General features: G+C 39.9%; 2 protein-coding genes across 2 annotated transcripts in view; both read right to left on the bottom strand.

Moving 5' to 3' along the window:
• Positions 1-26,296, bottom strand: part of cdc42ep4b (CDC42 effector protein (Rho GTPase binding) 4b) — a 319,915-nt gene that overhangs the window by 268,196 nt on the left and 25,423 nt on the right. The window lies entirely within an intron of this gene.
• Positions 5,800-11,480, bottom strand: tekt3 (tektin 3). Its single transcript, XM_072373361.1, has 7 exons — positions 10,904-11,480; positions 10,228-10,311; positions 10,062-10,132; positions 9,819-9,962; positions 9,049-9,271; positions 7,986-8,140; positions 5,800-7,128 (listed from the first exon to the last, which is right to left on the bottom strand). Exons 1-7 carry the CDS (start codon positions 11,471-11,473, stop codon positions 6,912-6,914), a joined length of 1,464 nt encoding a protein of 487 aa, XP_072229462.1. The 5' UTR covers positions 11,474-11,480; the 3' UTR covers positions 5,800-6,911.

Raw genomic sequence — 26,296 nt, forward strand, 5'->3', positions numbered from 1 at the left:
CTTAGCTGCATCTCTATCTAGTATGATGTATCTGTTGTGTATTAAACCCTCAGTCTGAGGTTATATTTAATGAATAATCAGGCCTGAACTCTGATGAGCTGTGAAGGTTTACAATAACTCACAGAGGAGTCTTGTTAAAACTAGCTGTGCAGGCACTCCTCATTCTCATCCCTTATATGTCAATGTTTGGAAAAGCCTGACAATCAGTGGGCTGAGTAGACACGGGAGTGTTAAGTTTATTCCATTTGTGAAGCCGGGGTTGAAGCCAAACTCTCAGGGGAGAGACACATAACAAACATTGAGGCTTAGATACTGAATAAAGTTACATCTGCAGCAGCGTCTAACATATCATCTCCGTCGTGGAGACGGCATGACTTATCTTCACGTTAGTGCACCAGACTGTTCAAGGGCATTCCAGATCCATAGATAGGACCTCAGCCAAGGGGCACAAATCTGGGGAGTCGATGTGATAGAGTTACAGAAACTCCATCCACATACCAACACTGAAGAGTGTTAAAGCAGATGCAACTATGGTAAGGGATGTTTTTGTTCCACCAAAATAACGCCTAAAAGATTTGATATGACAGAAATAAAAGCTTCATGGACTCCTTTTTGTTGAAATTGAAAAAATCAACAGGCTGCTTTCTTTCACCTTATTGCATTACACTCAGTTTGACTTATCTTGGCTCAGACCACAGTCCATTAGCTGGGATGAATAACTGGCTCATACTAACAGCAGACATTTTTCAGCTTGACTAAGACAGTGGATCCGGCTGATGCTCCTCGAAGGTCAGGGGTAGAGGCCTATCTGCGTCACGGTCCCACCACTTGGGAACGGGCCTTGAGTTTTAAGCTGTGGCTGCTGTTGGTCAAAAGTGACTTAGTCCTTGTGCTCTGTACTCTGCATGTGAAGTGGCGTTATGCACTGGGATTGTTCAATAGCCGCCCCTCCTACTGCAGCCTTGTTAGACTCGGACTACCCCCATCTCATCTCACACTGGGTTCTTCTGGCTCCTTTCTACATCACTGTTTACTAACTGGCTAGTCAGTTCAAAAGATCACAAATACAGATATTAGATACATGTACATGCCATCCCTTAAGTATAAGATATGTGTCCATAATACAGGCAATGTACTTTGTTAATAAATAAGAATAGCAGTAATTTAGGTTTACAGTCTGAGTAGAGACGGAGCCTGGGATGTAAGGAAGACAAAAGGATGCAAGCATTTGTTGGAGACAGACAAGCTGAAAGAGTGTTGAGAGGTAGATTTAGTCTTGTTTGTGCACTGATAAGTTTTAAGCCTTTCACAACCCCCTGTTTTGTCATCACATTTTAATCAGATAAACATACTGTGCAGAAAGGAGATGACAACAAAGCAGCAAACCAAACCCCGTCGCTTTAGATACACTAAATGCAAAAGTCCAAATGAACCAGATAATATTGAGTCCTTGTTATTAGCAGAAGCTTTGACAACTGCATTTTTTAATTGCTCATTTGATGATGAAACTCTTAATCAAAGCCATCTAAATATCAAAGCGTAATGTTAATGAATCTAAAAGGCTTGGATGAGTCAACATGTTTGAAATCATAGGACTGTGAGCCACACATTATTGTGCATCATTCTTGTTTTTGAAAGGAGGGACGTGGAGTATCAACATGAACATGCTGGGAAAAAAAATGCAGTTTGATACCAGTATGAGCTGTGAGAAACTAAGCCCCTTCTCCCTTGATACCAGATAGATAAATAAATAATCTAGTAAATGTGGCTTCGAGACAGCCTGCACTGCATGACTCCCAGTCGACATCAGCTATGATTCAGCAGAAAGACAAGTTTTCAATCTTGATGTCTGTGTCCCTCTGTTAGCCATTCATTCGTCTTTCTGTCGAGAATATGAAGAATTGGATCCATTGATCAATTTTATGGATTATTCTGGTATGCCACTCAATAACTTCCACATTATATTGAAGGTACCAGTTGATCATAATAGTTTAGATTGAGGCCAGGCTCCACATGACCTCCTCCATGGAGAAATAGTTATATGTAGAATGTAGAAAGGTTAAAGGTCTAGGAAGATAAAGATTTATCTTGTTAGGAAGTTAGAACACAACCACAGATGCACACATTGGTTGCAGGTTGGCAGTTGGGATGGAAATCCCACAGAACATCACATCTTATCAGGCTGTCTCCAGCTTCCATTGGTTCGTAACAGTTGTGAGGCCCATTCTTCAACTGGCTCCTGCCTTGTCTCTTTTCTGGTTATAACCTAGCATATTAATAGACAAACTTTACAGTCCTATCATGAAGTGGTCTCCAGAGAAAACACATATTCTGGAACAGATCCAAAAGCCGCAGGAGGAACTGGTTCCCATGAATGTTTAGTTTTCAGTTCTAATCAAGCCCCCTGGCTGTTCGAGATTCATTGAAATAAAGCGATAAATGTGCTACAGCTAGAGGGATTCAACAATGTAATTCTTAGAAAAATCTACCATTAATTGATTTTGTATTAAAACATGCTTAGCAGTAAAAATTCTCTAGAGAATTACTGGTAAGTGTGTGTGGGTGGGTGTTGGGGGGTGGGGGGCTTATTCAACAGTGAGTTGACAGGAAAGAGTGCAGAGAGAGTGGGGGAAGACATCGTCTGTACATGGGACGTCTGCCTAACCAGTTGAGCCATGTGCCACCCTGATTTCCTGTATTTCTATTGGATAATGCAGATGCACTCAAATCCATTTCATATAGACAGGCAACACGGTCTGAGAAAAGCTTTTAAACCTTACACAGCATCACGTCATATTGTGAAAAGGGTGGTGTGTACTCCACACCAAAGACAAAAAGCACCATCCAGACTATTATTAGCTAAAAGTCCTAAAGCTACATCTTGTGTTAGTATGGGGACGTCATAGCTCATTTAGACTTCTGTGACTGCATCGTTAATGCTGAAAAGTACAGTAAAGGTCATTTTTAAGGAGACAACTGCCCCAGCAGAAAAATGCAGCAACGACTGTCATACATCTTCAGATGTGTTTGCAGGGAGAATGGGACAAAATAACAACTGAAACCCTTCATTTCTTGGTATCCTCAATGCCAAAAGGCCTTTTAAATGTTGTGAGAAGGGATGGCAACGCGAAAGTGGTAAAAGCTTTACTGTCCCAACTACTTTTGGAATGTGTCGCAGGCCTGCAGTGCAAAAATGGATGTATATTGACAAAGTAAATGAAGTTGATGAGACAAAACATGACACATCTTGAGTTCATTTGGCGTTGTACACAAATATGGTGCGACAAAGAAGGAATCCCCCAAATGAAGTATATTTAGTCTATATTTCACATTTTCTCACATGACCTGGCTGTAATAACAGTAGAGTAAAAAGCTTTCAGCGTCTCGTCTCAAGTGTTCTCTAACCAGCACTTCATCATAGAGTGGTATGATGGTATGTAAGAAACATAAAATTACATGGGGCACAAGGCATCTATAATGAGAGCCGATGTCAAAAATAAACCGCCAATATGTTTGGACTGCAGGGAGAATTCCAGAGTACATTCCCAATATGATGGGGTGGTAGGGGAGGTCAAATATGAAGACCTATTTTTGTTGCATACAGAACAAAAACTGTAACCTTTAACTAAGCAATGAACTGCCGTTCATAACGCTCTTTATGGGTGACAGCATTGTGTGTTTTTCAGCCACAAAAGTTGAATCGGAAAGGGAAAAACAATCAGGAGAAAAGTCAGGACTACCTGTAATTTTGTTTAATTGCAAGGTGATGAGAGCTAGGAGCCTTTTGATGAGAGCTAGGAGCCTTTTGATGTGAGCGAGACAACAGCAGGTCTTTCTTTTGCAATACTACAGCTCAGGAATGTCAGAAGTATGGGAGAGTCCTTTTGTCATTTACTTGTTCCTAAGTCTTGTAGTCAAACACGGCAATATTTGCACAGCAAAGAGCTCTGCAGCTCACTGAGATTTTAATACTGTTGTAAAACATTTCACCTGAATCAAAGTGCAAGTTAACTACGTACACTAGGTGGTTAATCTTTAAGATACCCTCCCTTTCTTTGTCAGGAATTTATAATGTGAATTGCTCAAACAGGACATGAAGGATGTTTTCATACTTTTACTGCAACTCTGATGTGTTTGGATGGATTTCAGTGTATTATCTCAACATGATGAAAGCTTCCATTTAGATTCCTGGTTGCTTCTCTTTTGTCTCCCATTCTAGTCGAGGCGGATGGCCACCCTTCCTGAGTCTGCTTCTGCCGGAGATTGGACTGAAGACAAGTTTCGGTGCAATCTGTTGGTTTCCTTAGCTAGGATATTGTTTTTGAATTGGCTCTGTATGAATGAATTGGATTATTTTGAAATTAATTCATTGGATTTCATTGGATTGATTACAATTAATTGAATTCCGATTGGCTTGAATTGGACTAGATTATTTAAGTGCCTTGAGATGATATTTGTTGTAATTTAGAGCAATATAAATAAAACTGAATTGGATTGAATTGAAAAGTTTGCAACTTTCCTCATGTTCCAATTAATCAAACCCTCTTTTAATGATTGGTCACAGGGTGACTTCTGAACTAATGTTAAAACTCGGATATTACTGGTGATTGAAGTAATGTTTACATTCAATACTAAAGTCAAAGATTAAAAGAGAAGTGCAGTAGTGGAAGGGTTGGGTAAAGGAGAGTGATAGTAGTGTTTACTGCATGAGTGTATGTCCAAAGTTTGCTCAAGCTCTGAAAGGCGTTGGCTGAGTGAACAATATGAAATGAAACTGATACTCAAAGGATCAAGCCAGGGTTAACTCTTCAGATTATTCTCTGTACTCTGTACTCTGAGCACAGAGGTGTTGAAGAGGAGTGAACAAAAGAGGTAGAGGAGAAGTTTTAGGCTCAAGGCTGATGGTTGTAAAGCTCCACCAATTGTTTTGGTGAGGTGATGAATGATGGACCATACAAGTCATTAAAGTGGGATTAAAAAGAGAAAGTTGTCCTTCAGAATGTATAGTTCTGCACCATACTAAACTGATTATGTATGAAATATCATACCTTTAAATCATGAACTATGTTGGTGGAAAAAACCCACACCAGCCCATATCTGGTCCTTGAGTGCAATGGCATAATGTTTAATCAGCATTCAGTCCCGCTTCAAATGACTTAATTAATGGCTTACCGCTTACTTTTTCTTTAAAGCAACACAAGTTTATTGACATGTAATGTCCCATAAGGATGCCCTGAAACTAACAGCAACAACTCATGATCTAAAAGAGCCGGGAATTATCAATTTAATTCCTCTGCAAGACAGCTGGGAGCTCACTCTCTGTCCTGCTGTGTGTGCCTGAATTGATAAAGTGTTCTAATGATCTCAGAAAGTCATGATGAACTGAAACTGACGTTCAACACAACATGCAGGATACAGGGTACTGAAATCATGTTTGAGTTTACAGGCTTGTCCCCTGGGAGGTTGTGGTAGCTACTGGACAGGATCTGTATGCACTGTATAATACACTTTATTTGCTGTGGTGGACCATGACTTGTTACCAGAGTATTGTTATTCAGGTGGTCAAATTGCATGACATCACGCCTTCATGTGTGGTTGAAAGCAAGTGTTACCATTTAAATTAGGAGGTATCAACTCTAAAGACTAAAAGAAAACTTCTACTTTAGCCATTTTTCTGGATGCTGCTTCAAAACAATCTGTGCACTTTATTGATAGTTTTGACAATGTGCTCCCTCTTTTTGTTCAGAGGTAAGAAATTGAAAAGAGCTGTGAAGCTTTTATGACTAACAAGGCTTTTAATATACAGTGGTCCAGTGTCAAACATATTAGCAATGGTTACATGGGAATAAAAGACATTTACCTACAGTAAAAGAGACAAAGTTAGGACCTCTGAGAAGTCATATGAGGATATTTCCTCACCGAAGTCAGTTGAAGGTGAATACTCATTCATCTTAGGAGGGAACTTATGAATGTAACCCAGTAACTACTGGAACAGCCTCTTCCTCAGCAGGTCCGCAGCCAGTACACTTAAGTTTGTCTCTTTTAATTGGCCAATACATGACAGCACAAGTACATTTCAAATTATGACTGATTAATTTCCATCACACCTGACTCTTAAGCAACATCACAACAGCTTTATTTGCTTATATAGATGCTGTAAATCTATTACAAGTACAGTACTCTACAGTAAGATAAACCATTCTTTATAATCAGTTTTTACATGTTATAAAGCTAAGTATTTTCATCCAGTTTATCTACACCAACTGCTAAATCACCCCAAAGCATTATAAATCATTATCCAGCCAAACTTAGATTGTGAGTGAATATTTATTTGACCAATAGGTTTCTTTAGTCTGGAAAATGCATAGAAATATCATAGAAAAACTCCAATTCCTATAATTGCCAGCGTCATTTTTGAAACTCTTCTCTTTGAGGTCAGAAGCCTTCTTCTCCATTACTCTTATCTTAATATCCCTCCACAGATTCTTGATTCAGGACTTGAATGTGTTCTTGGTCGCTCCAGAATGTCTTGTTGGAAGGCCAAATGCTGCCACGTTGTTCCTCCAGATAGAAAATGTAATATCAGAAGGAACAGTTTCAATGTCAAAGACCTGATCATCACAGTAGTCACAAATTCCAGTGGAAAAGACTCATTTGATGCTAAATAAAGACCATGGCATTGATTACTGAGAAGAGGTATGGATTGGAAAAAAATCAAACAGCCATACAAGTGCAAATCATTTTTCATCAATTCCTGTTCTAGCTCAATCTCTTGTCGTTATTTGTCACATATCCTCCCCAAATAAGCCCACTGGTCAAATTAAAATTCACTATAAATCAAATTGAACTTCTTTTATGAAAGATTTTAATCCTAAATGGTCTTCCGATGCTTTATTTTCAAAGGTTTTGGTTTAGGTGTAGCCCACCAGACGGGGCATGCTGGGGAAACTCTTGCGCATGCTCATGCACCTCTCCTGGTCCAAGAAGAGAGAGTTGGCTTTGATGGACAGGTCATGTTCCAGGGTAACTTTGGTCTTGACCAGAGTCTGCAGAGTGTTCTCCGCCTCCATCAGCCTCTCCTGCAGTTTGTGGATGGTATCCTCAATCTCCCTTACCTCACTCACAAGTCTGAACAATCAAAGACAAAGAGAAGCGGCTTACTGCTGATTTCTTTCACTCTGCTGAAAATGTAAAGAACTTATGATTCGCTGGGTAAGTGTAAGGTAGGTTTCTGAGCAGGTGAAACAGTTTTTGCTTAACATACAATTTAAATAACAGTTATTCCGTTTGGAAATTCTAGTCTTGTCCACAAGCAAGTGCATAGAATTGTACCTGGAAATAGTTTTTCATCAAAGATTGTATTCCTAACCACTTTTGCCAGAGTCCAGCCTCTTGCATTCAAACTGATTATATATTATAAATATATATTTATGGACACCTGTTTTATTATAGTATCACAGTCTCACATCAGCATGTGTATTTGCGGTGGTAGTTGTCTGAATACATGACTTCATGCCCCTTCTGGGAGTATTATCCGTTAATCAGAATTTATTTTGCCTACCTCATACTGTTCAGGGTTATGGACTGGTATGCCGCTTTGTATTTTCATTTGATTTTCATCTACTGTACATTTCTGTCGCTGAATAATACTGATATTGGTAGTCAAATCCGAAAGAACTGGTTTGAAGTTAAGCACTGGCTCTGAAACAGCAGTGGAACCAGTTTGGTGGGAAAATCCCTTAGAATGAAGCTGAGTTGTATGCTGTTGGTAAAGGGTCTGTGTTGTCTCTGCAAGTCTCTTTGACATCCTCACATAACTAACTTCATTGACAGGTGGGTCAATAACAGACTTCAGTAACTCTGCAATTTAGAAAACCTCTCAGATAAAAAGTAAAACATTTTCAAGAACCAGGAAAAAAAAAGTCCAGTTGCCCTCCATTTGAGCTGTTAAAGTAATCAGAGCGGAGACTGGGTCGACCAACTACCTGTGGTAAGGGTTGTCCCTACAGAGCTCTACGTTCGGCCGCCGAGTCCGCTCCTCCAGCCGAGTCTGGGCCACTTTCAGTGGGCAATCCTTGTCTCTGATGGCTTTTTTCAGTGACTCAATCAGCATCTCAGTTTGGAACATCTCCTGCAGAGTCTTGTTGAAAAGGCAAATAAATGAATAAATAAATGTATTTAAGTAAGCAATTTCTAAATCCAACAGCTGTCCGTCTCATTCATGCAAATAACTTGTTAACTATGGTACTATAGATCCCGACAACAGGAACAGCTTAAAAGATGTAAAGAAAGGTGAAGATCTTTTTAGAAGTAAGAAGTGGTACACAGCAGATTGCAGATCATGAACACTGTGCTGCTCAGTGGCTTCCTCTGCCCAAACCCTTTTGATGTAATTTGATTCCAGTTAAACACTACTTCTTACAGCTGACAGGGACGTAGGTTTATTAAGGACGTTGTGTCTCATATCAATGCTGCTGCCAGTGTTCAATTCACAAAATGGATGCCTCGGACTGTAAATCTTGTTGATTAAGAGAGAACAACGGGATCTAGGGTAAAAAATAGTGCAATCAATGGACACTCTATTATCATTACTTTCTCCTGATATAGCTGTTTTTCAGAAAACATGTATTTAAACCAAGACTACATACAGGCCATATAGCAGATGGTAGAGATTCTACATCCCACATTCTGCTCACTATTTTCGCAGATGATGCTCAGTACAGCATAGATGCTGTTTTGATGAAAGGAAATATAACACTGCAAACCCATGACCTCCTCCTAATAAGTGGCAAATTTAGTTAACCAGAGACTGAAATTGGGTGAATGAATTTGTTTTTTTATAGTAACAGAGATCCATGTGATTATCTCTTTGAAACTATTATTTCAAGATAATCCATCTTTCATTGATAAATGACCGGGGCAAAATCTGAAAATAAAGAATAGCCTAAAGTTAAACAAGGATTGCAGTTCATGACATCACAGGTCAGGATAGCATAACGACAGTTTTTGCTACACCACCATGGTAAGACTTATAAAAAAGAAGCTAACCTTAGCCAGGTGTGCCTGTAGGCTGTTCTTGGCATCAGCGGTTTCTGATATGCGGTTGGTGAAGGCAACATTGGCATTGTTAAACTGGTTCCACATCTCGTTGGATGTGGAGTTCAGCAAGATTTCTATCTCGTCCCTTAGCTTGTGGGAGGCAGCTCTTTCGCTCTGTGAGAGCAGGATGTTGTCATCTGTGAACTTGGACCACGAGTCCGGTAGAGAGACGCTAACAAGAGGGAATAGAATTACCTTAAGGTACAGCATGTTAACACAGTCCTTCTGTTTTGGATCAGGCAGAATACGAAGAGGATTTTTAAAGATAATTTCTAGCTATTCTGACCAAATGACATTGTCTAGCCATTTGTTCTATCACTTTGACATCTGTCTAAACTTCCAGGTATAGCTCTTATTTTCACCCCTCTGATTGAAATGCTCTCCTATCAAAATCCTCCATTTGCTCCTTCTATGAGGCATCCCAAATTATCCTCAAATCAGATTTTGCCATCTCATCATATCACAAAGGTAGTTAATAAGATTTGTCTTGCTTGATATTGCATATCAGTTTAATACCTTATGTAATGTCATATTTAATGAAGATAAATCTGTACACCTCTTTACAATTTTACCTCCCATAATGTGAGTTTGATGACTCAACTCTAATGTCTAAATGCCCCTAAATAGCGTTTCAACTTACTTTCAACAAATGCAAAAAATTTGCTAGCAGCTGTGTGATTTAATCCGATTAAACAGTTACTACTTAAACTTATACTCACGAATGGTCTATTCTGTCAATCCCTCTGTAGTAGCTGATACCATCTGATGTATTCCTCAAATGGTGACACCTGTCATCTATCCTCTGCGCTGTCACTTTGTCACTGATGTCTTTTTCCAACTCATGCTGGGCTGCTCGGTTTGACCTAAGAACCCCCCCCAAAGAAAAGATAAATACACTTTTCAACACAGTCATTTGATAGAATATTGTATTTAGAAATCCGTACTCAATTTTCAAGACTTACGCCAGCTGTGCGATGGCTTTGTCCAGATGCCGCCTCATCCTCTCCTGACATGACTTTATAACTTCTACCTCCTTGTTTTAGCACATGAAGAAAGCATGTAATAACTCAGATTTCTGCAGTCAGGTTGGCATGAGAAGTAAAACTTTCACTCCAGCAGTACATTTACCTTTATTAGGTCTTTTTCTACATCATCATGTACCAAATCGATGGACATCCGCTTCTCTCTGTGGTACAAACACTCTTGGGACACCTATTGATAAAATAATAGTGACTCAGACTAGTTAAGATGATTGTGTTTAATTAGGAGTCACTCAGAATTCATCATGCTCAATATTCAGCATTCTTGGAGGTCGTATAAAAGTTTACTATGTATACTGTGTAAAGTATACTTTACATCCCTGTTTGCATTTATGCTGAAATGTGTTGGGGCATACTCCAGTTTCAGTTGCCTGGAGAAGCCTCTAAGAAAGCTTCCTGCCACATGATATTAGGCCAGCAAGGTGTTCATGTCATCAGATCTTCAGCCAGATCAAGTTGATGCACCCTGGGTGACACCAATGACCACTGGTGCTCCAGCAGGATACTAAGGTGACTTAATAAAGAGTTTGACCCAGAAAAAGCTCTAATGCATTCTAAACAGATAATGTTCCAATAACCAAATAGGGAACCATAGAACTCTGACACTTGACATTAAAGTATGTGTGCATTAGTGCATTCAGTGGAGAAAGTGGAGAAAGTGGAGAACTGTGAACGATGACTGTGACTATTTCCTGCAAAATCCTTAACCCTATACCTCAAGAAAGCAAACACTTTGAACCTACTCATTACATATTCTTCCTCACCTGAAGGGGCCCCTCAGTCTCGGCCAAGGCCCTCTCCAGCCTCCTCTTAACCTCACTAAGAGCCGATATTTCGGTTACCATGTTGTCAATTTCATGGCTCAGCTCAGACTTCCAGAAGACGATGTCGTTGACCCTCTCAGCAATGTTTTTGCTAGTATGCTCTTGAGTTCGTCGGGTGAGCTGCTCCTTATCCTGCATCAACCTGATGGTGTCTTTCCTCAGTCGCTCTGCACTTTTCCGGGAAGACTCAGACTCTCGGTAGTTATTGTGATTGGACTTGTACCAGTCGTCAGGGGTATATCGGGTGGTCAGTGCACTCCTGTTGGAGGGGTAGAATGTGGTCTTGGCTCGAACCAGTTCGAAATTGTCTCGTTGTATGGAAGAGGGGGATGGGACAGTGCTGCTGCTCTTGTAATAGCTGTTGGTTCTCCACATGTTGGCACTGGGATTCATGGCCATGGCTGGCTGGGTGTTGCGATAACTGGATGCCATAGTGGAAATGGCAGGAAGGAAGTGACTGGTTTTTGGCCGAGCATAAGTGGTTGTCAGAGTGGATCCAATCAGCTCCATTGTTTGATTTTCCTCAGAGTCCCAATGCTTACTTTAGTCCAAATGAAAAAAAGAAACATTTTAATCCAGTTTCAATATTTACAGCAGCCTTTATAAGCAAAATATGATAAAATATGATTATAAGCAGATATGCTATTCTATTTTTACATTTAGGTAAGTGGATCAGGAGTTTAAGTTCAGACTTCTAGGTTGATTAAGCACACTAATATTAAGAGTATGCAAAATAATCAAAGCCATATTAACACAAAGAAATGGCTTACCACACTGAGAGCTTGTCCTTTGTTTAAGTTCCTTGTGCCTGGCTACCTCTCAGCTGTGTTTACCTGAGAATGAGCTCAAGAACACAGTAAAGGTGGACTGACATGCATAATAGATAAACAAGTTTGCAAGTCATTCATTCAGCCAGCCAATGGTGTTGCACTGTCCTGGACTGCATGAGCTGTCCAAGATTTCTGTTGACACAGAAGCAGTTGCTATTGGTTACTGCAACACCGTGCCAATGATTTTCAGATTAATGACGACCAGGTGCTTTTTTTGTTGTACTGTTGAAACATTTGCATTCCAAAATGTCACTGCATTATGGATAAGATGTTTGTGCTTGTAAGTGTTTTTTCTTACATATGCATTTATTGATACATTTTTACGGCTGCACATTTTGTTAAGCTTATTTGTAGAAACTAAAATGATTTAAATTCTGTTTTGTCGGTCCTTTAAATTTGTTGATAAGTTCACCAAACATAAGACTGCTTTCCTTGTCATTGTTTTCCTCAATAGATGTCCTAAAACATCCCTCAGTGAAGCATGAATTTGAAATATAATTTTGTGTTTAAATTTCAATTTTAGTCATGCAATTTATGTTAGAAATTCCTTCTTAAAAGGTAAGAAATCTGAGCTTTGTCTGTGAAGCACTGGAGTTTATTTGGTCTCTAAATCGCATCAGGTAGCTCACTGTCACCCTGAGAACCAGGCTGTCTGTATGGATTACAGTCACCCGTTTAAAGATTCATGTCATAGGACGAGTGTACAGAAACCCCTGTAGCACAGAATAATAATCTGTGTTGTGTTACGTACCACTGCAAACGAGGATCATTTACACTAATCAGTTCTGAGGGGGTAGGGCTGGACAGATGATATCCTAGTTTCCACGACAGAGGCATGCAAAGCTGTTGTCAGGAGTTACTCAGTTGGTTGTTCTTTATCACCGAACTGTGTATATGTATGTATGTATGTATGTGTGAATATATGTATATATATATATATATATATATATATATATATATATATAAATATATATATATACATACTCCACAACATGAACAGGACACTGTGAGCCTTTATCAAGAACTCACAGCCCCACTGTGAAAGACAATCCTTGAGGACAATGACTCATCTTATCTGACATAAACTCACACAGACAGTAAAATCTTGCAAACTAAACATCTAAAATGCTAAAAAAAACAAGACACCATAATGGTTGTGTGTTAGCCTGAGGGCTCACTGTGTGTGTCCTCTGTATCCAGTGTTTAACAGTTAAGGTCTTAGCAGCAGTTTGAAAATGGCACCCTTTTTTGCAGCTCATGATCAAGCTACTATTGTCATGAAAATGGAGGTTTGGATATAGAATGAGAATGACACCCGTGTGGCCCGTAGCATCACTTAACATGGCTACGTTGCAGACGGCCTCCCCACATGCCACTGCTTCCCTGACCTCAGCCACTATAAATAAGCCCCAGAAAAGCATAAAAAACAGCTGTCTCCTCTGCTGGATAGAGCCACCAGTGTCCGCTGGAGAAGTGCTTCCCTCTTGTTTTCTCCAAAGTCCTCGGAACATTGCAGGAGCCTATATATACTCCAAGCTTTCTGGCTCCTGACAGTTTGTTGTGAATTACTGCATGGTACAGATGTCTGAGGGAGCAAGCAGACTGTCCACTCCACTTAGAGCACAGTGACACTGATGGGAAGACTGCAGTGTCCAGAGGAATTACAACTCCTGAAAAAGAGTTTTTAAATTGAATGTTGGCCTGAAAGTCACTCCATCTAAGAGATGATTTCCTTTTGTGGTTTTTTTTAAATGAAAACATAAAATGAAAGTATTATAATTTCAGTAATTCTAGTCATGCGGTTTGGAAGGCATGCTGGGCTTGTGGAGTTAACTAATTTTGGCTTGGATGAGACACTGCACTGAATGTTCATGATTGGATGGGAGAGACTAAATAAAATAACTCCAATCTTACATGATGATGATTTGGGTTTCATTCAGTAGATGTTTCTTTTCCTTGGGCATATAGATATTAAAGTTCACATTCTATTTTTGCTAACATAAATACTACATACATGCAGTGTGCCTCACATTTAAACATATAATATCTTCAAAATCGCTTTTTTTAATGAACAGTTCAGGCCTTCTCCATCAAATCTCAGGCAGTTTCCTCTTTGTCCTGTCATCTCCACTACGTAGTGCCAAATCAGCATACGTAACTAAGTTACATGATACTGTTAACAACAGAGTGGTGGTTTCTTAATATACGAATTATGGTCAGACCAGCTTCTCCTCCTATTTAAAGCTTCTGCTGTGCTGTCTGTAACAGTAGAGAACTACTCCAGGAGTTGCTGTACTTTGTCATAGTTACAGTGTCAGTCCAGCGCTCTGGTCAGACCACATCTTCCTCTTTTTGAATGATTATCAGCACTCCCGACAGGCTTTGCTTGCTCTTATAGGCATACAGTTAAACTGACAAACCAGACTTCCAGCTCTTGTTTGATCAGTGTTTGACTATAGAGGCCATTATTATGACGGCATCAGTTTCCTCTCATGAATTATAAATTAGTTATCAGTGAGGAGGGAGGAAATGAACCGTTAAATCTAATGACAGTATTAGAGATCCCCCGCTGAGCTGATGGAGCATCCAGATGGAAAAATCACAGGAGCCTCCTGGACTCACCTTGGGTCATCAGCAGTTGTCCGCTCATGGCTGCTATTTGTTCTTGTTGCCATGATATACCTCGCCTCATCATACTTCTAGACTGGGGGTCCTCCAGTTCACCAGAACGGCTTTCTTTGGTACCAAGGATCTTATGGGTTTATATAATCTGCTTTAACTGAAATCAAACTTTCTACATGCCAGTTAGATGGTATTCTGTTGTTTGCAAAAGAATTCCAGGTTAATATACCATTATTGTTAAATATAACGCTGCAATCTTTAGGCTTGAACGTTCTCTTTATAAATATTTTAGTTGTGCCTTTGTCATGTATAATCTGCATTTAAATTTTGCCCATGTTCATCACATGTCCATTGTTGAATTCTTAAAAGATGAGTCTTGTATCATATATGTATCTGCAGATGAGTCCACTCATCCCCTAGTAATCATCTTGATTGCTGATTCATAATTCTAAATCTAGTTTTTGACTTGCAGATACCTTAATCCATGCCCTTTTTCTACCATCCATTAGCCCAACTGCTGTGATGCTCCTCTGTGAACGTTGTTTAAATCCACAGTAATGTACTTAGCTGTTACATAGGTGTAATGATAGGAAGCAATTCAAAGTTTTATTTAACTTTTTATGAACACTTTGCCACTTCCAGACAAGACATAAATCTTTACTGAGTGTGGCTTAAAAACTTTCTTTTTAATTAATAATAAGTAGAATAATGACAAATAGTTTAATTCTCAGACCCATGTAGTGGATTACCTGTGTGTTGTGATGCCTCAAAACAAAGTACAGTGCCAGTGTTTGTGGTAATGAAGAAACATGTCACCCACTCACCCAACAGTATATCTTACTGATGTGCTTTTAATAGTCTCTTTAGAACAATGGAGCTGTGTCATACAGAGGAATGGGATATATTGAGTATCAGCAGATGAGTTTTTCAAATAGAGCTAAATCCATGTGTGTGTGTACATATATAAGTATATATAGTTCCTGAAGCTGTATGAAGCCATTAAGATACTTGCATGCCATGTGCATGTTTGTGTGGTGTTGCTTGGCAACTAACTTTGGTGTTTGTATTTGAATGTCTGTAAGTTTTGTGTGTGCGGGCTCCATTATATTACCTGCACAAAGCAGACAAATGAATGTTGTATTAGATACTCAGGCAGAGGACGTAGAGATCAATTGATGTTGTCACATATGGTAACAACACACTTTCCTAAATGTTCCACGCAGCCATTCAGTATTTGGATGCGGGGCTGCTAGTATTTAAATCAAATTCTACTTCTTCAAAACTTTCAACTCATCCTTTCAGGTAACTAGCAACATCTCAGATTCTTTTGAATTTTAAGATCACTATTTGTTCCTGGATTTAAAAGAGGAGCATCAATTTTATTTGCAACATGAATTTAAGTGTGTAGCTGATGTGTTGGTGCAGGGGAGCGCAATGCACGTCTGACAGGACAGGCTAGGGGTGGATGGACTTTGGCCATCCCCCACTCTGTGATCAAGGCTCCCAGACGCAGACTTCCAGAGTAGGACGTGAGGCCATGAATGCAGAGCTTTGTCCAGTCCATTGTCATCACATTCCACTGAAGCCACACTGTGGCGTGCAGCAGAGCGGAGGAGAGAGTATGCCAGGGCAGGACAGGGCAGGACAGGGCAGAACAGGGCATGACAGGACAGGACAGGACAGAGAGGGGAGGCTCGCAGAGAAAACACTAAGCAGACTCTCTGCCTGTCATGTTGTCATAAAACATGAAGATGCTTGTGGTTCTGTGCATATCTATACATGGTACAGTTTAGGGCACTCAGTTTGTACCAACTAGCCCAAATTATTCACAAAATCAGTGTAGGAAATCTCTTTCTGTGAAGCTTTTTGTCTCTTCATTTTCAGCAGGACAGCACCTCAGCCACAAAGAAGTGTGCTTCTAACTTGGAAAGCAATGAGGACCGCTGTAATAGGTGCTTCATGTTTTGAATCTCTAGCTGTATTGGAAAACATGAGTCATCTCCATCTTCTGGCTGCAGTCTGTCTCAACTGCACACAGAGGCGGAATGATGCTTTTAATTAACACCTTTGCTGATGTGCAACCTTTAACACAGTTCTTGTATCTATAAACTGGGTTAAAGAGTGTGCTTTAAAGCAACAATCGGACAAGTGGATGTAATTCTAGTTGTTTTTAGCTGGATGTTTGTAAAAAAGGGGAAAGAGGCCTAATATTTCCGTGCTGACTCAGGAGTTGAGTTATTCACCCTTGGCATGTGTTTTACTCGAACACTCACATCACCTCCCCAAATTAGGAAAAAAGCAACTCACGCTTGTCATGTAGGCATGATAGAAAGGAAATATAAATGTTTGAAATCTCAGATGACTAGAGTGACTCACAATCAGGGAACTAATGGTCAGAGGAGTATCTTGTGCTTTAATGAGTGACAAAGGACTCGGCATTTCTCACGCTGGTGTCACATAGGAGTGAGAGTGTGAGATGTTAAGCATGTGGCCAGCTGGTGTGCAAACAGCATGATGCATCAGAGCCAAGAGGACAAAAAAACACAGAAAGGAATTGAGGAAGTTCCTGGCTGCATCTTAAATTCAGAGCTGCCTTTTATTTCTGTATTCCTCCACATCGTTTCCTTCAGTCACTTTTAAGATCTTCCACTTACTACAGTTCTATTTGTGGCCTTTTCATAACTGGTTGAATCCTGTGTCCTCTCCGCAAAGAGGTGCCTCTCAGTGTTGATGTGCACAGCTGAGAAAAATGAACTGGGTCTCCTGGGCTCTGACTCTGTATCAAACACACAGTTGACTTTCACAGAAGAAGCTTACTGCAATTGAAACTAACATCACAACTCTGTTTTTTCTGTGACATAAATGTTCATACAAAGGTTTTGGTAATGCTTTCTTTTAAAAACTATGGACAAAAACCTAATATATACTAGTGTATATTAAATGCAGTTTCAACATAAATTTGAACCCACTGCAGGCAGAGTTTGACAGCTGAAACAGGTGCACCGGAGAGTGCATAACTTTTGTGTGAATTTTTAAAGAGCTCATATTATATGCACCTATATGTTGATAATCTTTTCTGGCTGTCTACTAGAAGAGGATTTATGTGCTTAAGCATATATATAACACATTGTATTCCTCATACTGTACATCGCTGCAGCAACTCTTATCACCTTTGACTCTGATTGGTCCAGAATGGAGGAATGCAAGGTAACTGTTCATTCCTCGCCTGAAATCATCAGATTTCTTCAGAGTATCAGCAAGGCAGACATTATACAAAATGTATTTAATTGAAATGACATTAGGTAAAAGAAGAAAAGTCTCAACTCCGAACTAGGCACTACAGGCAGTTCGGAAGTAGTTAATCTTTGGAGGAGAATAATTCCCTTTGAGATTTTTTTGGCTTTGCAAATGTTTTATATATACAAAAACCTATAAAGACAGAAAAAACAGGAAATACACCATTTGACCGGCTTCAAAACGATGTTCCAAACAGCTTATATGCATTCAGTTTCTAATTAGTTGAGAAAAAAGATGCTTCAGACTTACTTTGATTTGAGCTTGCAAGCATGTGTGGTGTGTAATGACATAAGCTCTAGAGTAGACATGCACTCAGCATATACACAGCTGTGACCACACCATTCCCTGGTTGTGCATTTTCTTTGAATACTGCTAAAAGTCAGAGTGCTTCATGTAAGATATGGGGGGGATTTAAAAGCATGTAGTCATGTTGGGAGGATCATGCAGTGAAAACCTGCTGCTAGTTTTAATTATACTCAGAAGATTGTTCTTAAAGAGTGTTTCTGGTTCGAATTTGCATGTTCTCTCTGTATATGCAAGTGTTCTCTCTGGGTACTCCGGCTTCCTCCCACCGCCAGAACACATGCATTTACTGGTGACTCTAATCGACCCTATGGGTGAGTGTGAGCATCAATGGTGTTTTTTCAGTTTAAGCATGTTATAATCTTAAATGCGTACTGACCCTGAATTCTTTTCTTATAGCTCACTCATGCCAAACGAAAGGCCAAGGAAGAATCAGATTCACCACTACAAGGCGGAGAAAGACATTTAAAACCATGGCTTTTTTGTTCAGAGGCATTTTCCAACCTCTGCTCTCCCTCACCCTCTGAAATGCCAGAGGCATCTGGTTGACAGCTTCTTACAAGCTTTCAAATTGTTCCCCTTGTCCTAAATTTGGACTGAAGTAGAATGCAGCTATTGTCAATGCGCTCAGCGAACTTCAGTGAAATTCTTCTCTGGCAGCTTTACACTCATAAATTTGATGAACTGGGAGATCTTAATTTTGCTGGACGAGATTTAGCCTTTCCCACCTTTTTATAGCAATGTACCATGGGATCACAATCAAACTGTGTGTCACAAACATGGCACGCTTTCACTACAGGTGCCAAAACATAATAAATGGAGTGGGCATGTGGTTCCCAATATGGGCACCACACAGAGAGCTGATCTGTAAAAATGTCTCAACAGAATTCCAGGCGGTTACTTTTTCAGCCTCTTTCAAATCCCCAACTCCAATTATAATATTGGCTCTTTTTAAAGTCCATCCTCACTGTAATTATGTTGCTATTTTAGGATGTGTACATGCACATGATTCTATGTCAGGTGTATGTGCCACGTGGCATGTGCCTTGAGTTAGCCCCTTTCATGGCTCTGGTGGATCTGTGGTAACCATAGTCTCATCTTATGTTTGCAGAAAAGACGGGGTGCAGCAGCTGGGAATGCACAATCAACCTTAATGGGAGGAGCTAAAGTCAGCAAAAGTGAAGTCAAAAGAAAGGTCAGACCTGTTACATTGGGTCCAGAAGTCAGTATCGGGAAATAAAGGAGACCCGCACCGATGTTGCAGCAGAATTGTGCAGAAAAACGTGACCTAAGGCTTTCTTCATTTTTCTTTCAGATGACCTGCTTTATGACATTTTTTTATTACACCCTCAAAGCCCCAAACTTAAACTGAAGAATTTCTAATATCTCTTTTTATTTCTCTTTGTTCTGCTTTGAACTGTCTGTGCAAATGCTACCAATTCTCATGTTATTAAGACAAGCTGCTGTTGTTGAACGCAGTTTTGTTCATGCAGTGTTACAGGCGACCATCCGCGGCATTGTACCACACTACATAGTTGCTCCCAACCTGCGTGAGGAGCCAAAGGCTTTAGTGTTTTACAGCCTCATACCTTCTCGTCCTCTCAGTTACCCAGCATGGACATTAGATGCCTACATAATTGATACTGGCCCAAGCTGCTGTCATGATGAGAATTTGCTTATTCGAAAATATCATCAAACTCTACCCGAGACAGCTGCATATGACCAAGCACAGCCATCATTCAGCTTTTTTAGTATTGTTCATAAATATTACTCGTATATTGTCAAATGAGGCCATTGCTTGATAATATGCAGCAGTGTTCATCCTGACTGACATTTAATGTGGTTTGTTGCAGTAAATCCTGGAATTCAAATGGTATTCAGGGAATTTGTATTTGCATTATTTGATCAACGCATCATGCCAGCCACTTTGAAGGTGCCCAGCCCCCTGCCGATTTCAACTGTAAGTCCCTTGGTGTTAGCCTCTATAGATGTGGACAATCTAACCACTAGTTGGATGGGTTTTGTTAATCTTCAAGTGAGACAGCAGATTTTCTAACTGAATTTAATTCAGGGCTTTGATGAGACCATTTGAAATGATTTAAGTCTTTTCCACAAAACCACGTGTGTTTTGCTTTAGCAGTATGTGGGTGAACCTCTGTTACAGTCTCAATTTTCTCAAGAATATGCTTGCATTTAGTATCATCCATCATCCATGACTAGTTTGAAGTGATACTTGGTCTTCATTGTGCTGCTTGTTTGATGATGTTGCAGATTCTGGGACCTTTCAAAACAAAGTTGAGATCATATGACACTTCGATCCCAGAGAGGTGACCTAATTGAACAACTCATGTGACTGCTAAAGCTAACTAGCAGCACCGAATCTTAATTAAGATTCATAGCCAAGGGGATTAATACATATGTAAACGGTAATTTTCAGCCATTTAGAACGAATGTAGAAGTATTCAGCAACAATCGGATGTTATGATATTATTGTAGAATTTGTGTATTGTATCTTCTTTCTAGCTAGAGATATAAAACAGTTTTGACTGAAGTAGATTAATGATCCCAACACTGTAGTTTAAAGTGCTGCTAGCAGGGGGCAATGCCAGTTACTGACAAACAGGGGCGGACTGATAATCTGTACGTTCTGGAAATGTCCAGAACAGCAGTCCAGTCTACGGCCGTTGGCCCTGTTCAGTAACAAAAACATTCAGTTTATCAACTACCAACAGGTGGCGCTAGGTGGCGCTTATAGGACAATCGTTATTCCATAGACCTAAAAGCCAACAAAGAAGACTAACGTTAGTGTCTGTCAACAGAAAGATGGCAAGATGTGCCTATTTGGGGGGGGGGGGGGGGAGTCCAGGGCCGTTTTTTGGTCCCAGTCCATCCCTGCCGACAAAGGATTCTAAGATAAGATTAGCAGGAGTATGAGGAAAACCTACCTAATATGCTTGATCACTTTTTAGAGAGCAGACTGTAGAGTGAATTCATAAACTGGTAACAGGATTCTAAAATGTATGGCATATTTGGGGTAATTTTGGCTTTTCAGAAAAATAATCGATTGAACTGCATCAAACCTGCATATATGCATGGAACAACAAAGGGAATCAAAAATTACTTTTGCTGATTCCGTACGGTGCTCATATAAAATATTTCTGGATCGAATCCATCGTGTGCAGGAATATAAACAGCAGGAAGCTGTCTTGTAGCTGGAAAGATCTGTTAGTGTCCAGCTCACTGTTTTCATTTACCTCCCCCTATAGATACACACACATACAAATGTATTTACAATTCACAGTGCCTCACTTAGTGTATGACTGTTCAGAAGCAGACAGTGGGGCTGAGTGGTCTGTGTACTCAGCAGTCCTGCTCCGAACTGGCTCTGAAACACAATCTCAGCAGCCACAAAGGAAATAAATCACATCATATTGTCTTGTTCTTAGAAGGCCTGCAGACTGGGGTACTGTTGCATAGTGATTTGCTTTTCAGAAGGCCTCTGCCTTCTGCACTGTTTATTTGGTGTAGTTCAGAAGCCATGACTTCCTGCAATCCTGGCTCCCATTGTGCAGTGGGCACAGAGGAGTCAGTATAGCAGCCCGGTGCCCCCTGTCTGCCACGACATACAAAGAGCGGCTATGTGTTGCATCCACAGTTAAACTGTCTCACCGATCCACACTCCCTTGTGTCTGCCAGAAAATCTAGCCAGTGCTCTCCCACCTAGCAAATTGATATCATACCACCAAAAACTGACAGTGCATGATTCTGCATAAACCTTACAGCAAATCAGCATGTCAGTGCGCAGTCATTTCAGCCTGCCCACACAGTCATTACACTTGAATGAAGCAGCTATTATGCAATGAAGATTTACAACATTTTTCTCCCTCCCCCTGTCTGCTCGAAATCCTGAAGGAGTGGCTTCTATGAGCTTTAGGGCAGGAAGAGGCTGTAGGAGCTTTTCCGAACATGCTCTCTGGAGGAATTGTTGTGATCAGGGAAGGAACTAGAGAGCAGAGGACAGCTGTGTGACAGACCTTGTGTTTTTGGAGGGGGAGACAAGAAGTGGAAAGTAAGGGTGAAAATGTTGAGAGATGATAAGAGTGCGGCAGGATATGAGGTAAAGCAGCCGTGTGGAAGTGAACAAAAAGAATGGTAAAGAAAGGTTGATCCTGTGAAGGAAATCAATACACCGTATCCTGCGACACATTATTCTGAGTTCTCACTTTTGTGAGGATATGTGGAACATTGCACCTTTTGTTTAATGCTGCAGTTTCTGACTTTTTCAACCATTTTCAGTCTGACTTTTGTTATCTGAAGGTTTCAGCAGTAGACTTAATAGACTTTACCACTTAAAGTGGTAAAGGAAAAGGATTACGAGGTGAGAAAATATAAGACAGATTCAGGTTGGATGTGAATTACCTGGCTCTAATTAGCGGCAGACAGGGCAACAGCTCACCCACCAGGACTACTTTCCCACAAAGACCCACATTGTTTTAAAACCCTGATTCACATGATGTCAGTAAACATTGATGTTTGCAGCTGCAATTTCTCTGTTCCCTGGAATTAGATTATTTATCTGTTCTTTGGGAATCCACAGGAGTACAAGTTTGCATCAGATACTCTTGACAATACTTAAGATAAAATGCAACATCTCTTTATTTGTAGATATTTTTAAAGTCTTCTCTATAGAAGAAAATGGAATTTGTACCCCACATTCAGTGATCTCTTCTAATCCTACAATATCAATCATCCAGTTAGGTAACCGTTATATCATGAATTAACTTACTCCATCAGTTATTTTATGTTCATGGCCTGCATTATATTGAACTTATGACCAATACTTGCTGTTGGAGTTCAAATCAAGTTCAAAAGTACAACGAAAGAATGCTGTAAAAGTAAGTTTCCTCAAATCTAATTTACTGACTCTAAAGCCTGACACTGTAAATTCCACAACTGAGCATCTGGACTGAAAAAAGGAAGTCACAAGGTTTCCATACACAGTATGTTACTGACATGTCTTTCCTTAAGCGTGGACAGTTATACATAGATGTGATGTTTCCTGGACTGTAGTTGAAGCTTTAGGAATTTAGCCAAAGCTTTATTAGACGCTACATCACCAATAATCTTTACATACAGTAGCGTTTCGTACTTTTTCAATAACATTAGTCAAATTTGTCCTGTTCCTGCTTTGCTCTCTGACAATTGCATGATATACTTCATCATCTCTTTTTCTTTTGTAGCTACGTTTTAGTAAAGAAACATAAGATGTTTTTCTTTACAGCTTTCCTTTGGCTCGAGGACTCTTACCCCAGCCTTTTAAGTGAAGCTTCATGGAACACTAATTATAGCACCACCTGTGGAGTTCATTTAGCAGGTTTTAATGTGCTCATTTACATTTTCAGTGTCAGTAATCAAATTGTGATTCTTACTGCGCTTTTGGCATTTAGGCCTAATTGATGTCATGTTTGATATCAATACATAACCGTGGTTAGTGCAGCTTATGTAGCTCACAGGCCATATTTGAGAATGGCAGTGTCTCCAGAGTAAAAAGTTGCCATGTATAATCTCAGGGTTTCTGACATACCAGCCACAGCAAACTCTTTGCACAACAAACATTTACTTATTTGTTAGATGTTTTATACAATCTGACATCTTTCATTCTAACAGGATTAAGATGACACATTGATCTTTCAGACCACTGCATTCTACTTTGTGTTTGCTCTGTTTAAAAATATTTTTTTAAATTATGAAGCCTCAAGCTGTTGTGTGTCTTTTTATGAACTACTGCTAGACTAAAAATAAAGTAGTGGATGTTTTATTTGAAACTGCAGACAGAAGAGTGGAAACTTTGAGCAGCCAAATCCGGATAATGTGTGTGTTTGTGTTTGAAATGAGAGAGGGAGCAGGAGCGGGCATGCGACAGGGAGAGTGGGCAGTTATTTTTCTGGACATGCTAAAGAGGAAGGTCTTGGCCTTGTGACCTGATATGTACTCACAGCGGTCAACAGTGCAGACACACCCAGTCCCTTCAAATTCTGTGACTGTTTCCACTGAAAATTAAACATTACTAGTGCTGATCTGAATTAAATGACAAATTTCTCCAACTAATACATTATACTCAATGTTTTTAACTGTCGAAGACCCCAAATGTTGCTGTTAAGCTGGCTCTTTTTCTCTAAACGCTGATAGCTTTAGAAATGCCGCTTGGCTTTCATAGTGCCAGTTCTGGTAACACCCAAAGCATCTGAAGCATGTCAGGCTGGGTGGGCTTACCATTTATAAATACACTCCTCTGAGGCTATCCAAAAAATCACTGTGAGGCTTTTACAGTCACGAGGTTCATTACCCAGATAATGTATACGGGTGCCACGTGTATTTGCATTTATCCTGTCTATATCCGTGCATGTATCAGGCCAACCAGTCAACAAGATATCAGACGGGTCACAGCTACAGTAAGACCCACCATGTTTCACGCTCCAGTGTTGTGTATTTACATCTAGCGAAAAACTATCCTGGATTTATGCTAACATGCCTTACGTGCAGAGGCATCACTCAGTTCTTGTTCTGGTTGTTATTATGCAACCATGAGTCATGTCTATAATTTATAATTGTTCCCAGAAAATAACTGTCAAACCAGTTGGTTTTTTTTGCACAGTAGCACTATGAAGGATGCAAGACAACCTTTGACCACAGCAGTGATGTAAGAGCACCATTTTAGACAAACGGGTAAAAATATCGCTCAATTCATCCTTCATCTGGGGCAGAGTGTACAACCAGCTGTAGTCAATAATGGTATTATTGTGACAGAAATGCACATTCCTTTCCCAGTTTATCACATACTGGAGTCCACTGCAAATGTTATCAAATGTTATCCCTTTACCATCATTTTCTGGAAACAGCTCCTGCTACCTGTAGCCATTTATCATTCCACAGCTGTAATGCTGCATTTTGTTTACCTCAGAACTCAGAAATAGGAATGACATCACTCTTGAGTTGATCGTATTCCAGTTGGAAGGCAGACAACCAGTAAGATTTGCTGAATGTTGTGCTCACTGACAGGGTTGGCTATTATTTTCAATACAAGTTGACGATGACGTACTCTATTTTGCACACGCAAATAACAATAAAATATGAATAACAATAAAAATGTGATTAATGCAGCTATCTATCACAACTTTTATGCACAAGGTAGATATATTGGATTTTGAGGTTGGAAACCAACATTTGGGGACATTCCAGCTGATTTTTTCTTACTGGGAACTTGGATATTCTGATATTCTGACAAATGGAACCCACCATAAGTGACACAGCACCTTAGTCAAACAATTAAATGAAATGGAGACAGACAAAAGTAATTTGAGAGTTATCAACAGCTAACATGGACTGCAAAAGCAGGTAGAAGCTGTAGAGGGGCATAGACATCTGGCTCCCAAATCTAATGCTTGAATCCAACCTCAGCAGTACTGTTTTAATTTCCTTTTTTCGTCTTTCAACTTCTTAATTTTGCACTACACTGCATCATTACACATTAATGGTACATTGTTAAGGTTTGGAAAACATCACGGTTAAGCTTTAAAATACATAATAAAATACATTCTGTATGACATGGCAATGCTGGCCTTGCAGTATATTTTTGCATCATTCACACATTCTTTAATACTGAGTGTTCTGGTCTGACATTAGATGTTTTAAAAGCAGAAGGGAAAAGACCTTATAACAGCTGAGCTTGTCAGCTGAATGTAAACCCTGGAGCTGGTTGGTTCCCCTGTCTTTTCTGAGGCGATTCATGCACTTTATAGAAACCAAAAGAATATTTTAGTTCAGGAAAGAAATTGTTTTCATATGTATTTGGTTTTTCTCTTTTTGAGCTGGATGATACATGTAGAGCCCATGTAAATAAACCCTTTACCCAAAGTGGAGGTGTGGGATTGCACTGTGTGTGGTCCTCGTGCAGACTTCTTTGCTATTTCCACGCTTCGCAAAAAAGTTCCTGGAATTGAGAGGGATTGGTCGTCACTCTCTAAATTCTTCTGTGGTTTAACAAGCTCCTATATGTCCCCTTGTGTATACCACCAGATAAATCCAGTTAATCATTTGAACACTGACATGCGTAAGTGTTGCCATAAGTGTAATTGTAACCCTTTAATGGCCCTTTTCAAGGAAGTTGCAGTTTGTCAGCGAAAGCTTCACTCATCTGCACGAGACTGTCAAGCTTACCGCTCTGCTCCAACTTCCTCGTGTGTAAAACTTCCTAACAGTTACTGTGAACTTACAGGCTTCC

This window comes from Leuresthes tenuis, unplaced genomic scaffold (genome assembly GCF_036924035.1).
Source record: "Leuresthes tenuis unplaced genomic scaffold, fLeuTen1.0.hap1 SCAF_20, whole genome shotgun sequence".
NCBI classification, from domain to species: domain Eukaryota; kingdom Metazoa; phylum Chordata; class Actinopteri; order Atheriniformes; family Atherinopsidae; genus Leuresthes; species Leuresthes tenuis.